This window comes from Cucumis sativus, chromosome 6 (assembly GCF_000004075.3).
Source record: "Cucumis sativus cultivar 9930 chromosome 6, Cucumber_9930_V3, whole genome shotgun sequence".
Classification (NCBI taxonomy): domain Eukaryota; kingdom Viridiplantae; phylum Streptophyta; class Magnoliopsida; order Cucurbitales; family Cucurbitaceae; genus Cucumis; species Cucumis sativus.
Window position 1 is genome coordinate 19,133,220 of NC_026660.2, and position 14,883 is coordinate 19,148,102.

General features: G+C 30.4%; 1 protein-coding gene across 1 annotated transcript; it reads left to right on the plus strand.

Annotated features, from left to right (window-relative positions):
* The first annotated feature begins 7,039 nt into the window (after positions 1-7,039).
* LOC101216990 (40S ribosomal protein S8) lies at positions 7,040-9,117 on the plus strand. The gene is made up of 6 exons (XM_004149752.3): positions 7,040-7,151; positions 7,244-7,285; positions 7,393-7,465; positions 8,058-8,388; positions 8,565-8,743; positions 8,862-9,117. Exons 2-6 carry the CDS (start codon positions 7,282-7,284, stop codon positions 8,941-8,943), a joined length of 669 nt encoding a protein of 222 aa, XP_004149800.1. The 5' UTR covers positions 7,040-7,151; positions 7,244-7,281; the 3' UTR covers positions 8,944-9,117.
* The last annotated feature ends 5,766 nt before the right edge of the window (positions 9,118-14,883 follow it).

The following is a 14,883-nucleotide window of genomic DNA, read 5'->3' on the forward strand; positions in this document are numbered from 1 at the left end:
ATCTTGCACTCTACGTCTTACCCAACTATTTACTCAGTCGTACCCCTGAAATTAAAGGTCTATTGAACCAACGCTAATGAACTACCTTCACCTATGCAACTCTAAGGATAATCTCACGTGAGGAGGTCATAATTAGCTAAGGATTAAGGTTGAGTTACCTAGATCATCCATAGCTGAAATATTTAGTTTTAATCAGTTAACAATGTTATATTGTAAAAGTGATTATTTCATGGTTTGGTCTTATACAATCTCATTGTATAGAATGCTTTCACTCACATGTCTCTACATGTGTGTCTTGGGATCACTCCGCTTGTACTAAATACAAAGTGTGAGGCATCTATAGTGCTCTAAAATAAGGCGCCTAACTTTATTCCTATACTATAGACAATTTAGACTATTACTTAAACTTGATATAAGTTTATATATCCACATAAAGTTCAAGTATTCATACTCTAGTTAAGGATCCTTGTTTATTGGGTTTTGAGTTCTAAAATAAGTAAAACTTTTATTTAATAACAACTTATTAAACAATACTTTCAACAACAACTTTATTGAACAATATAATAGTTTAACATTCACAAATCGAGTTTTAGGATAAAAACCCAATGATGCACCCCCCTCAAACTCATGGCGAGAGAGAAGCCAAGAGTTTTCCACAACGCTTCTAAAGGAATTGGGAAGATAAAACTTTCGTAAATAAATCGACAACTTGATTTTGAGAGAAGATAAACTTGATTGAGGTGTCTTTGCGAAGGGTTTTCTCTCTAACAAAGTGATAATCAATCTCAATGTGTTTACTATGAGCATGAAAGACATGGTTACTAGCAAGAGAGAGAGTAGTGACATTGTCACATTAAAGCACCGGAGGATTAGAGAGGAGCCAAGAATGACAACATAACTCACAGTAGACCGACGATCAAAGGCATCACCAGCCAAATTAGCATTACAAAATGCCTAAAGGGACAAAGACCCATGCTTAAATAAGATGTTGCAACCCAATAAGTAAAAAAGATAACACAAAATGTGTTTGACAAGTACTATATAATAATTAACATATGGATCACTGTATAAATTAACCGACACGATTAACAACAAATGAAACTTATCAAGATAAGATAAGATCAAATCAAACAGGACAGGACATGACCCTTATCAGATAAGATTCTCTCTTTTTTTTAAAGAAAATTGTAAAAACTAAACCTATTTATAATATAGAAAACTAGTTAAAATTAACCTAAGGTCGTGGAAAATCCCACCAATTGAGATCTTTTCATTATATCTCATGATGGCTAGTCTATTATGTTTTATAATGACATAACACTATATTATTACTTTTAATTACATCATATAACTTTAATTATACAAAATGAAATCCAAATATCTGATGGAGAAGATAAAAGCAACTTCCTTCATTCTTTGATGTTCTTTCTTACATGTAGTAATTATGCATCCCATTAATCGTGTTCCCTACGACGAATTACTGATTGACCGGCAGGCTCATCGTGCTTCATCATTTTGCGACTTACGACTAGGACCATCAAAAGTAGTCGAACATTTCACAAAATACACAATTTCATTTTTACCCTTGGACTTGATCATTAACTGTGCCTGTTGTCATCAATTTTTCTCCTGGATTTATAGATGACAACTTCCTACCCTGATATTCATTTTTTTTCTCCTTTCCTTCATCTTGTTCGTGCTTCCACATCCATCACCAGCATATACACACAATTTCCTTTTCAGACATTCCTTTTTTTCTTTTTCTTCTTCTTTTTCTTCTCGTTCTTCTTTCTTTACTGCTATTTTTTTATGTTTTAGTTTTAATTAATCAAAGTTCTATTTATCTTTGTGTTTTTTGTGAACTAATTTAAATTGTGTGGACACTGATGAACAGTGATAAAACTCTATCACGGATGAATAGTGATAGAACTATATCACTTTCTATAATTGATATAGTTGTATTTCTATTTTTCGAATTAGCTTCTTATATAATGTTTTTCCTTTCTTTTCTTTTTTGTTTGTTTTTTGCAGATAATTTAATATCATGTTAGTATTCTCATAGTAGTTTTTTTATGGTGGACAATGGACACAATACAATTCCTACGAGAATTATAGTGTTGTTGGAGTACTTGTTGATGATATGATGAATTTGGATGGTTTAGTTAGTTTGATCCTGAATAAATTTGGATGGTTTAGTTAGTTTGATCATGAATGAAATTCAATTGGATGCTTCTATTGATTTATTAGAAACATGATCCAATTATCGTTCTGATGGTGACCGACAACACAAAATTGTATAAAGGAATAATTTGTGAAAATAAAGAAATGCTACAACATATGGTCAAGTGCTTCGTTATTAAGAGTTACGCATCATATCAAGTAGTAGAGTCAACACTGACAAGTGGATCATCCAATGTAAGAAGTCGGACGAAAGTTGCAGATGGAGACTTTGTGCATTAATAAAAAAATCTCATAGTTTATTTGAAATCAAAAGGTTATCTGGCCAACATACATGCTTTTACTCATAACTTAGTCAAAGTCATGGACAGCTAGATTTTTCAATGCTTCCACGATATTTCTATGAATCTGTCAAAGAAAAATCGTCAATAAGTGTAGCGTCACTACAATCCATAATCAATGAGAAGTTTGGCTACCATGTTTCTTACCATAGGTCTTGGGATGGTACAAGAAAAGTAGTGGCCAAAATGTTTACAATTGGGATGAGTCGTACAAATTATTACCTAGCTGGTTATACATGGTGAAACATACCAATCCTTGAACACTTATTGAATGACGGGTATAAGCCACACCTACCGAAAATTATGTCATACTATCATCGGTATTTTAGGCATCTGGTCCTTGTTTAGAAGCCTTTAGTAGATGTAGGCCACTTATTCAACTCGATGGCACTCACTTGTATGACAAATATCAAGGAAAGTTATTAATTTCTACATCTGTTGATTCGAATGGTCATCTTCTACCATTAGCATTTGCAGTTGTGGAAGATGAGTCTGCAGATTCATGGGGATGGTTTTTACAACTTTCATGCCCCTTTCTAGGTTTTTTCTTCTACCCAGATCGTGGTAAAAAAACATTTTCCAAAAGCAAACTTTTTTAGCCTAAACTTCTATAGGACAAGTATTATAAAATGTTACAGAAATTTCGACAACATCTCCTCTAAAATATAGGTTACGCAAACCTGAAAAGTGAAGAATTTTTTTTCACTTATATAATATATGCAATCTTTAGACACAAAATCACATTAACTGTGTCTTACCACACACTCATTCAGACTATTCTAAAGTTTCAAACATAGTTGATATCCATCTAGATATTAGTTACGAAATCATTACAGTTCAAAAGATCTCTCAAAACACATGACCTTAGCGAGACCCTCGCTTCATCTAACCACCCTATATTGCAATACAACATCCAAGTATATGCATACAAAAGAATAAGAGTCTACAATCAAAGATTGGGAGCTCAACCAATGTTTAATCCTTGACCGCTACCTAGGGGAAACATTGAAAACGTGAGTTAAAACTCAGTGAGTGACAAGTTTTTAAAAGCAAAAGCTCATGAAACATACTTTCAAGATGTTTAAATATGACATCAATAACGAAATAATAATTAAAATGTTAAAATCATATATTGCTATAAACAATAAGTAAAGCCAACAAACTTGTACCCAGTCATGCGGCCATGGTAGGATACAATCGGTTGGGATTGATGCCCTAAATCTTGTGATTTTGTAGTTTGTAATTGTACATATTATAGAAACATTTTATTTATCTAATAAAATAAAATGTGTTATTTTATTTGACATTTAGTTGCACTAACCCACAAAACCAATAAACTAACATCAAAGGTTATCTTATGTAACCTAAACATGTATGTGGAGACATACAAGTGGATCATGTTTAAATGATAACCTAAATGGTCTGTAGTAGATGGATAAGGTTGGATACCTTATTCTGGTGACGTACACTACGAATACGGCATGCTTTGTAGTTGTTACAATTGTTCTAAAGTGCTACAAATGATTTGATCATAATCATTCATGTCGAGACATTAGAGCAGGGGTATTCTATACAAAGAGTTTGTATAAGATCGAACTATAAAATGAATAGTCTCTCTTATTAACACAGTTACTAGTTGAGACTACATTTCACCAAGATGACCATAGGTGACTTCACCTGAATCCTGAGTGAGTTGTGAACTCTGGTCTATGAAGGCAGTCCTTTGATTTGTATGGGTGAGAGTGGCCTATATCGCCAACTCAATAGGCCTACCATTTTGGGGATTCGTTTGATTAGGGAGCTGGGAACACAACTGCACAAGAAAGGATTCACTCCTCTATAGATAGAGTAAGTAAAGAAATTGCTCTCTTAAGGGTTGATTCCAAGGCTTGAACAATGTGGTGTCACACCCTCCCTTGGCCCGAGAGAAGATTAGTTATAGTGGGACTACAACTATTGTTCATCAGAGGGATTGGTGATACTTAAGGAGTTAGATGTAATTACAGAGGCAAAACAATAATTTTTTGCTTAGCTGTACTTATGAGCAATTTGTGAAGGGTCATTGCGTTGTTGATTAGTTATAACTAATGGACACAAAAATATATCTACATTAACAAGAGTGCAACTATTGATCTTTAGTGGAATGACTGATAGTTAATGAATAGTGGTTAATTTAATTAAAGAGTTTAATTAATTAATCTCACATCATTGAAGCTTTAATTTGTAGGTCCATAAGGTCTCCTTGTTAAATGAGAATCAAATTTATTTTGGTTTAATTTGAATCGTTCAAATTGATTAAAGGGAATAAATTGTATATGATACAATTAATATAATGTATTTGATACATTATAATATAAAATTTTTATGAGGGAAGTTAATATTTGAATATGATTCAAATAATAATAATATGAATAAGATTCATAAATAAACTATAGATTAAAAATTAATATGGATTCGATTCATATTAGAATTATAGATCATATGAGAAAATCTAAACAATTAGTTATATTATATAAGATATAATATAATTTGAGTTTATATTTATATTACCATTAATTTAAATAAAATATAAACTATACTTTGTTTAAAAGCACGATTAACCTTAATTTAAATTATATAATAAAAAATATATTTCTTTAACTGTTTGGTAATGTATGGTATTTTAAGTTTTCAAATAAATTGAAAATATCTCTATAAAATCTTCCGTTATTCACCCCTACCAAATTCACGTGTAGCAAATGTTCCTTGAGGTCTATATCGATGTCGGTTATGTTCATTGAAAACTCTTTCGATCTAAATAAAAATTGACAAGGTGGACGTCGGATCGGCAAGGGGGAAGTCGGACCGGCATCATTACAACAAAGCCATGCAAGAATGAGAGAGAGGAAGGTGAAAAGTTTCAAATGCAACGCGTGAAACGCAACCATTCAACGAAACCAGAAAATCGAAAGGATAAACCACTTCGAAGACAACATCGAAACGCAATTATCAACCAAAGGGTTAGCTTTCGAAGATCTGAGAATCAGACAACAAAAGGGTGAAGATTGTGACTGTAACGATGAGATTCTGGGACGAAAATAAAATGAAGTTTGAAGACAAACATATACAAAACGACAGTGGTTTGAGAGAGAAAAAATGGACAAAACATTGAAGTATTTTTTTTTTTAGAAGAATGATGACCAGGGAACGGGAAGGATGAAGAAGACGAGGGAAGATGACGAATTTCACCACAAATTAAGAGAGAGATTGATACGAGTTACAACCGACAAAATGACAAAATAGGGGTTATGAAGAGGGGTTATAGAGATTGAAAACCGAGTGAAGAGGATTAGGGTAAGGGTAATGGGGGTTGAAAATGGGGTAAGGTGGATTATTAACCCCCTCTTATCATTACTTGAGGCCCCAACAAGGAGTGGCTCCCCACTCCTAATCCCCCATAATTCCTTTCCCAGATGTGTAATATGGTTTGTAAGTAAAATTTAGTTCTTTTCCTTTGATAAATCATACAAAAAAGTCCTACTCGCTGGGATTATTTATAAAAGTTGTCAAATCATCATAATTATATATAAAGTTTTATCAAACTATGCTAAACTACGACTTTTTCTAAACAACAGGGATTAAGATTGTAATTTAATCAAATTTTTAACCATAAATAAATTAATAATAGTTTATTATGAACTAAAGTTGAGTGAATATGTAAGACTAGTTTTATGATTTATAGATATATAGTATAAAATCATTTAAACATTCTTTTAAAACTAGAATCAAATTTTTGAACCAACCATCAAACACGTATCTAAAAATATAAAATACAACTTTGTTTTCATTGAATCTCTTGATTTCAAATTTATGTCTTTATATTTTTGACCAAACATGCCCTAAATTTTGTCGCTAGGAATTTTATTTGGTTGCGGCAAATTTTTCTTTATACATTCTCATATTGTAGTAGAGGGCTTTCTCTTCCTATTACCATAATCATAACCAAGAGAGTACGAGATTTCTTTCCACAACCATGTGCGCATTTCTTAAATTCCAAACCACATATGTTATGATTTTTTTTTTTTTTTGAAACGGTGGTGTGAAAGAAATGTTATGTTTATGTAAATCATTGCAATAATTTCAAAATATTTAAAAGATATTTAAAATAAGTAATTTTTTAGTTTCCTAATTTAGAATATCATTTTAATTAATTGTAGGCTAGGATCTAAATAGTATTTTTTTGTTCGTTTTATTGTAATTATTTAAGAAAGTTACACTGAAAGATGAATGAAAATAAGAATTTTTTTAAAAAAATTAGAACATTTGAAAAATACTTGAGTTCACAAACAAATTAAATATTTTTTTTTGTATTTTAGGGGTTGTAGGGTTGAATATAAATATTTTTTCATTTTTTTTTTACTTTTGAAAAGACCTCTAATGAAATATGTCCTCTATTAAAGAGCTTAATGGGCAGAAAGCCTGCATTTTTATTTCCAACTCAGCCCATGAATCAAGTTATTCGGCCCATAATGGAGCCCACAACAGTGCTGCTACTGACTCGAAACCCTAATTTATATTCATCTCCTTCCTCCTTATAATACCTCACTCAATTCCTGAGCACCCAATCTTACCGTCGCCGCCGCCTGCTGCCGGGTGAGTGTTCTTCCCCATTCTTTTATATTTTCAATCTATGCTCTAAGTTTAGGGTTTGAGCCTTGTTTGTTGTTTCTATCATTTGCTTTCAGGTAACTCCTCTTCGTGTAGGAGCTTCAGTCTCGTCAACATGGGTAAGTCGCACACCGATTTTTGGATTTTCGGATTTTCCCACGCAACTCTGCCTGTGGCTTTATTTTTATTTTTGGATTTTACTAATCTTGGAGGACTTCGTGAATAGGTATCTCTCGAGATTCTATGCACAAGAGGCGTGCAACTGGAGGGAAGAAGAAGGCTTGGAGGAAGAAGAGAAAGTAACTACTATCTCGGCTTCTATCTATTTCTGTTCAATTTGATTGACCATTTTTACTCCGTTTCCCTAAGTAGCCGTAAACTGACCCACAAAAGATTCTGTAATTTTCTTTATATATTTGTTTGATTTTTAGTGCTCAATCCAAATTTTGTAGGTTTAGCTGGAACATCGATTTTTTTTTCTTGGATAGTTGTGATGTTATTAGCAAAGATTTGTCATTTGTTTTGTATAGTTTAACTAATATGCGTTAGTTATCCCACACCTTTGTTTGGTTGATGTTTTTTTCTTGAATTAATTTCGTGTCACTTGTAATATGTTCACATTTTCATATTTTATGAATGGTGTAGTTGGTTTTTCTCTCTTATCGAAGAATTGATGGAACCCCTTCTTCAATTTTCGAGTTATGGTGCAGTTAGTTCTATTAATTGTAGATGCTGATCTTCTAGTAGAACTGTAACATTGTTATATGTGTATGGGCTCTTGATACTGAAACGTCAACATAACAGTTTGACTTTCTTGTCAATTGAAGTTACAGCTTTTATTTGCTGTGTTGTTTTTTAAAGTTCTCGTTATTGTTTTATTTATTTGTAAAGGTATGAGCTTGGAAGGCAACCTGCCAACACTAAGTTATCAAGTGACAAGTCAATCAGGAGGATTCGAGTTCGTGGGGGTAATGTTAAGTGGCGAGCTTTTAGACTCGACACTGGAAACTACTCGTGGGGTAGTGAGGCTGTGTCTAGGAAAACCCGTATTCTAGATGTGGTGTACAATGCATCCAACAATGAACTTGTTCGTACTCAAACTTTGGTGAAGAGTGCCGTTGTTCAGGTTGATGCTGCGCCATTCAAGCAATGGTATCTTCAGCACTATGGAGTGGATATTGGAAGGAAGAAGAAGACTGCAGCATCTGCTAAGAAGGACGAGGTAGAGCAAGTTTTTTGTAGATTTATTGATCAATATGGTTTATTCAAATCTCTAATCTGAGTGCCAATGTTATAATAAATAATAGGTTCAATGTATTGTAACATTACAGCATATGTAATTAGTACATATAAACTAGAGCTCAATCTATGAGATAACTTCACTTTTATGGTTGATAGGAAGGTGATGCTGCTGCTGCTGCTGCTGAGGAGGTGAAGAAGAGTAATCATGTTCAGCGCAAACTGGAGAAACGTCAAGAGGGTCGTAAGCTTGACCCACATATTGAAGAGCAATTCAGCAGCGGTCGTTTGATGGCTTGCATTTCATCAAGACCCGGTCAATGTGGTCGTGCTGATGGGTAAGAAGCTCAATTATTTAGTTATTTTGTTGTGTTTATTCGAACTTGTCATTTGGCACACTCTTTGTGAATGAAGGAATTTGTAGTAATTTATCGATCTTTTGAAAATTTTTGGCAGATATATCTTGGAGGGCAAAGAACTTGAGTTCTACATGAAGAAGCTCCAGAGAAAGAAGGGAAAAGGTGCTGGTGCTGCTTAAGTTTTGTCGTTAAGATATTTTGTAGCCATGTTTCCTTCTATGATTCTATCTGTCTTTTTTTGGTCTGATGAAGACGAAGTGTTGCAGCTAAGATGAAACAATTATTTATGAACTCCAATTTTGCTGTTATTAGTTGATTAATCACATTACTTTCCTTAGCCTGTTCCATAATTAGCACATTCTTTATCAGCGTTGAATTTTCTCTAGTACCCTATTTCTGTTGTTGCTCGATTTAATTTTGTCTAAGTTAGAATAGCGTTTCAGAAGACATAGTGTTCCAAAATCGTTTGTTGACCAACTTGGTGAGGTAATATTATGTGAAAAATATTGGGAGAACTATGAATAGATATTTTTAGTTCAATATAGGATGAAGTTTTTTAATTGTAACTGTTTCACCAATTAGTGTTTGGATAAGTTCTATCTATTAATCGCCAGTGATTGTATGATATAATTGTTATTGTTTAAAATATTACCTCACCTAGTGAGTCAATGAATGATTTTGGAATTACATTGGTTAAACTTTTTTGCTAATGTATCATTTTGGAAAAATTTGAATGGTTTGTTAATGGTTTAAGATGGCTTTTGAAGCAAGTTCTTATGGAATAGTTTTTCTTAACATGTCACATGTGTCATTTTTCGTTGAAATTTAAGCGTTATTGTTGTTTTCTATATTCGATAATTTCAGGACCTAATGTGTGCTGAAAGTTTAGATAGAAGGAAGGTTGTAAGATGCACATCTTGGCTGATTTGAGCTTTTGTAATATTTTGCAGTTCATAAAAGGTTTATCTTTTGTTTCAATTTTTCTTTGCTCTCGAGGTTTAGCAAACCCTATAAGCCTGCATTAGTTAAATTTGCATTCAATTGAAAACACGTTCATTTTGGAGAAATTTTGTTAATGTGAAAATAGGGAGCTTGTAACAAATTTTCGACGGTACAGTTAAAAATAACACAATGAGACACAAGATTTTTTATCATAGACACTACATTTGAAAATATTTTTTAGTAGTTTTACACTTTAAAATTAAATTAAAACAATTGTTCCAAAAAATATTAAAATGACAACATAGTTTAGGTTAAAAAAACAGGTTTTTTTTAAGAACAAAAAAAAAAAAATATTCAAACAGATAGAAAAATTCCACTAAAGTAAAAGAATTTATAAATGGCTTGTTTATAAATTTCCTAAAGAAAACAGTTACATAAGAGGCAAATATCAATATTTAGAAAAGGAAAATTAGCCAACATATTTCATCAATTGGACTGCTGCTAACGAGTTGACACAGAGGAGACTATAGTCGGGAGGGGAATTCAAGAAAACCTCTCACAAGCTGACGTTTCTAAATTCGGGCCATTTGAACACAAACATCAAATTGGGGGTCGTAACATGAAGGTGCTACCGTTTGCTTTTGTTCTGTTTTAGTATAAATTGGGGGTTGAAAATATTAGTATTTCAAGTCATTACATTATTAATTGAGTGTCTAATATTTAATACTCATTTTCTCTTTCCTTTTATTTTTTTTCATCTCTAATTTTCTTTGCTGTTAGTTGGTTTATTATTCCCAACTTAGAACTAAAATAATTTACAGTTGTTTTAGCATACTTCATACACAGTTAAACTAGGAGTACTCGCAAAAATAGCAAAATATATATATATATATATGATAACATAATTCATGTCTTTACATTTTTTAAATTGTAAAAGTAGCAAATTTAAAAGTCGATAACTCTTTGATAGCTGTTTGATAACTCATTTTGTCATATTCGTAATATGCAAAAAAAAAAAAAAAAAAAAAAGTGTCATGCACTATTTTTTTGCTAAATGTTTTTGTGATATGCAGTTTTCTTATAGATTTTAACATTTATTAACCATAATAATCAATTCGACACCTAAATAATAACAAAATTTTAGATTGAAAGATAATATGTTGTGAAGTAAATAATTAGGGCCATTTCATCATAACATTCATGTTTTCTTTTTCTTGTTCCATGTCTTTTTTACGATAAATGAGACAATGAGACTATGTTTGATAATTATTCTTGTTTCATGTCTCTGAAGAAAAAAAACATAAACTTGTTTGATAAGTATATTTTGGGTCATTTTTTTCTAACATTTCTCTTATGTAAAATAAAAATGAGTTTTTTCAAAATTATTATAAAGCCGCAAAATATATAGAACAATTTCAAAAATGGAAAAAATTAAGAAATCCACAATGAAAAATACAAAAAATGCTCGGGATTAATTGACATCCAGTCATGCCCAATATATTTGGGATTGTAAACCCTTTAATTTAATCGTTTAGATTTGGCTTTTCTATATTTTTTGGTACACGATCGTTCAAAGTTAACACACGACAATTTACATTTGGCACACAATCGTTTAAATTATGGTAGCTAAATTTCAACGATTTTTTGGTACACGGTCGTTTAGATTTGGTATACGATCGTTTATATTTGGAACACAATCGTTTAGATTTTGCGATTTTTGTATACGATCGTTTTACTTTGGTAAATGATTTTTTTTTCACGATCTTTTATATATGGCATGTGATCCTCAAAAATCAGATAACAGTTTAAAAAAAATAGCACGATATTGAACTAAATAATAGTTTGAAAAAAATATAAAAAATTATCATAAAAGTAAAAGGAAGATGAAAATAAAAATAATAAAAATTACAAAAAAAAAAGAGGATTTGAAGGAAAAAAGAGAAAAAGACAATGGAAAGAAAAAAATATCAGAAAAGACAAAAAAAAGCACATAATAGAAGAGAATAAAACGGATGATAAGGAAGAACACACTTAAAATTTTTTAAAAAAGGGTAAATTTCATGTTTTTTTAATTTTTGACCGAGACAGTAATATTTTGCCATTTATTCTATTTATGAAAATCAACCAATAAAAAAAAATATATAATTCATTAAAATAAAAAAAAATATTGTAAAATACACTAAGTTCCAATGCAAAATTAATAACTATAATAGAGTAATTTTTATTAATCATATGCAGTTAAAATTTAATTTAAAATATTGTTTAACATTAAATTTAATATTGTTTAACATTAAATTTAAGATATAAATGATGTTGATTCAAACTCAACTCAATTATATTATTATATAAATATCACGTCGGTAGAATATTAAAAATAACCTAAATGATTATGTTAGTAGGAAATTTAAAAATAACCTAAATGATTATCTTAGTAAAAAACATTATGTAACGTAGAATTGTAACTAATTTGGATGAAACTAAAAATAATAAATTTAAATTTAAAATAACATCAAAATTAAAAAATATTGAAAAATAAACATATAAACAATTTATATTTGAAATATCTACATAATATATAAATTTAAATATTCAACCCTTTAAAATTCAAAATCAAATAAACAAAAAAATATAAAATATAAAATAGATGTAGGTAAATAAAAAACATAATTTAAAATTAGATTTACGAAAATAAGATAATACATTATTTTAAAATTTGAAAATTGAACTAACATATACTTATGAAAAGTTAATAAACAAAGGAAAAAATAAAACAAATTAAAAATATTAAACATATATATTGAAGATTAATAAAAGAAATATTCAACATATATAGATATGAAAAATTAGTAAAGCGAGAATAAAAACAAAAAGAAGTTAATAAATACAGTAGGAATTGAACATAAAAGACAATTACCACGAATGAGCCAACTAAATATTTTGAGATATAATGAAAATAGAATCATATAAAATAAGAACAAACTGAGATAAACTATTATTATGAAAGGGACTCTTACTAGCTACTTTATGTAGGTTGGGATGTTAAGTGTTTTTTCTTTTTCTTTTTTAACATATTCTTATAAATGTTGTTTTTATGTCCTAATAGAAATGCTATTGACTAAATTTTAGCAATGGAATAAGGGACCAATATGCTTGATAACATGCCTAGCTATAAGTATTTTAACCAAATATTTTTAAATATAGTAAAATTAACAAAGAAATATATATATATATATATATATATATTTATAATATATAGTAAAATTTTATATTATATCAATAATACACATATACACTAATTAGTGTCTTTCAATAACTCTATTACTATCTTTCAGTATATTATTAATAGAATTTACAGTTTTTGATATATATTATGGATATTTTTTCAAATTTTAACTATTTGCTTAAAAAAACTTAAATTAATAAGGGTTGAAATTTGTTATTGGTCAAGTTGATTTAAAAAGCAAACATTTCAAAAGTAGTCGTTACAAACAACTATTAATTTAATTAATCATATTTTATTATTATTTTAGTAGAATTTGGAATTGTAAAAATTGAACTCGAAATTATGTTAACATAAGTGAGAAAATCAATGAAATGAAAATTGTAAAACATCAAGCAGCATGGTTTAAGAGTTGAATCATGAGAAAATAATTTATTATTGTTCCATAACAAATTTTCGAGATACACGTAGCTTCAAGTATCTAACTTAGAAATGAAGAAAAAGACTAACCTCGAATCATATTAGTTTTAAATGTCTACTAGCAATAGAATCATATTAGCCTTAAGTGTCTACTAGCAATAGAGAGCGAGCTGGTAGACGAATAACCCTAAGCGAAACCCATGTAGATGACGGTGAGTTGACAGATTCCTCAATGACCGATAGCGTACAAGTATCTTGAGGGAAAGGTGAACAACGAACAAAGATACTTCAAAGAAAAAGAACAAAAACTACCTATATCTTCCTAGGGTCAATATAACGAACAGAGCAAGAAGGATAGAGAGTGTTGTTTGAAAGTTATAGCTTGATGTTGCCTATCTACCTTTCCTGGGTCAATATGACGAACAAAGCAACGACGAGTAGAGAGGCAACGAACATAGATGAAAAAATCATCGTGAGAGGACAGACGACATCGTCATTGAATACCAATAAGAACTCGCCATCGTTGTTTGAGATGAGAAATTGTCGTTGCTTTGAAAAAGAAATGATGAGTATCGTAGCGGGCAAAATAGATGCACAACAGTCGTGAGAGATGCTCGTCATTTGAGAAGGATGGGTACTGTGGTGCGTAGTCGTGTGTGAGGGCAAAAGAGAAGATGATAATTGAAAAAATTTGGACGCGCGCATGACTTTCATTTTTTTTATTTATCTCTTTTCCATAGTCCAATTTAAAATGAGCTATTAAAAGTCCTATTTGGTGTAGTGCAGTAGTTTATTAGTTAAGTAATATAATACACGATTTACAGTTGCACATCACAAAACCTCGACACCATCGTATAATATTTATCTTTGTAATGAATAAAAATAATATTTAATCGGTCATGTGATTAGATAATGAAAAATGGAAAGATAATAACAAACAAATAAATAAATAAATAAGAGAGAAGAAAAAACAAAAGAAAAGTAGAAGCAGAGGTCATATTCCTGGCAGAAGCCACGTTGATGGAACCTGCAGGCGAATGCTGTGATTTCAATTTTCATTAAAATATCGTTTTGTATTGTATTTTAAGCTTTGTTTTTTGCCTTTCATTTTAAATTTTATATTATTTTCCTTACATTTTATTTTAGGTTTTTAAAATATATCGAAATGAATTAAAGTATTTAGAAATATAACAAAAAAATAAATAAAATCACTAACATATAGGTACATATTTGTACAACTTATCTTACAAAAAAACAATTTACTCTATATTTTTTAATAGGTAGAACTCCCACTTCTTGAGGTAAACATTGACCTATATATCTATTAATTATCTAAATTTAGTATGCATTTTTAATAAATATAAAATATAAGGATTTTTTCCTCCAAAAGTATAACAAACAGGCAAAATATGTACACACCCGTGATTAATCGACCCGTCGATACAAAAAATGTCCAAATTCAACACGCGATTAATCGGTAACATACGTAATTATTCTTAACAATCATGATACACGATCGTGTATGTAGTATCAACAA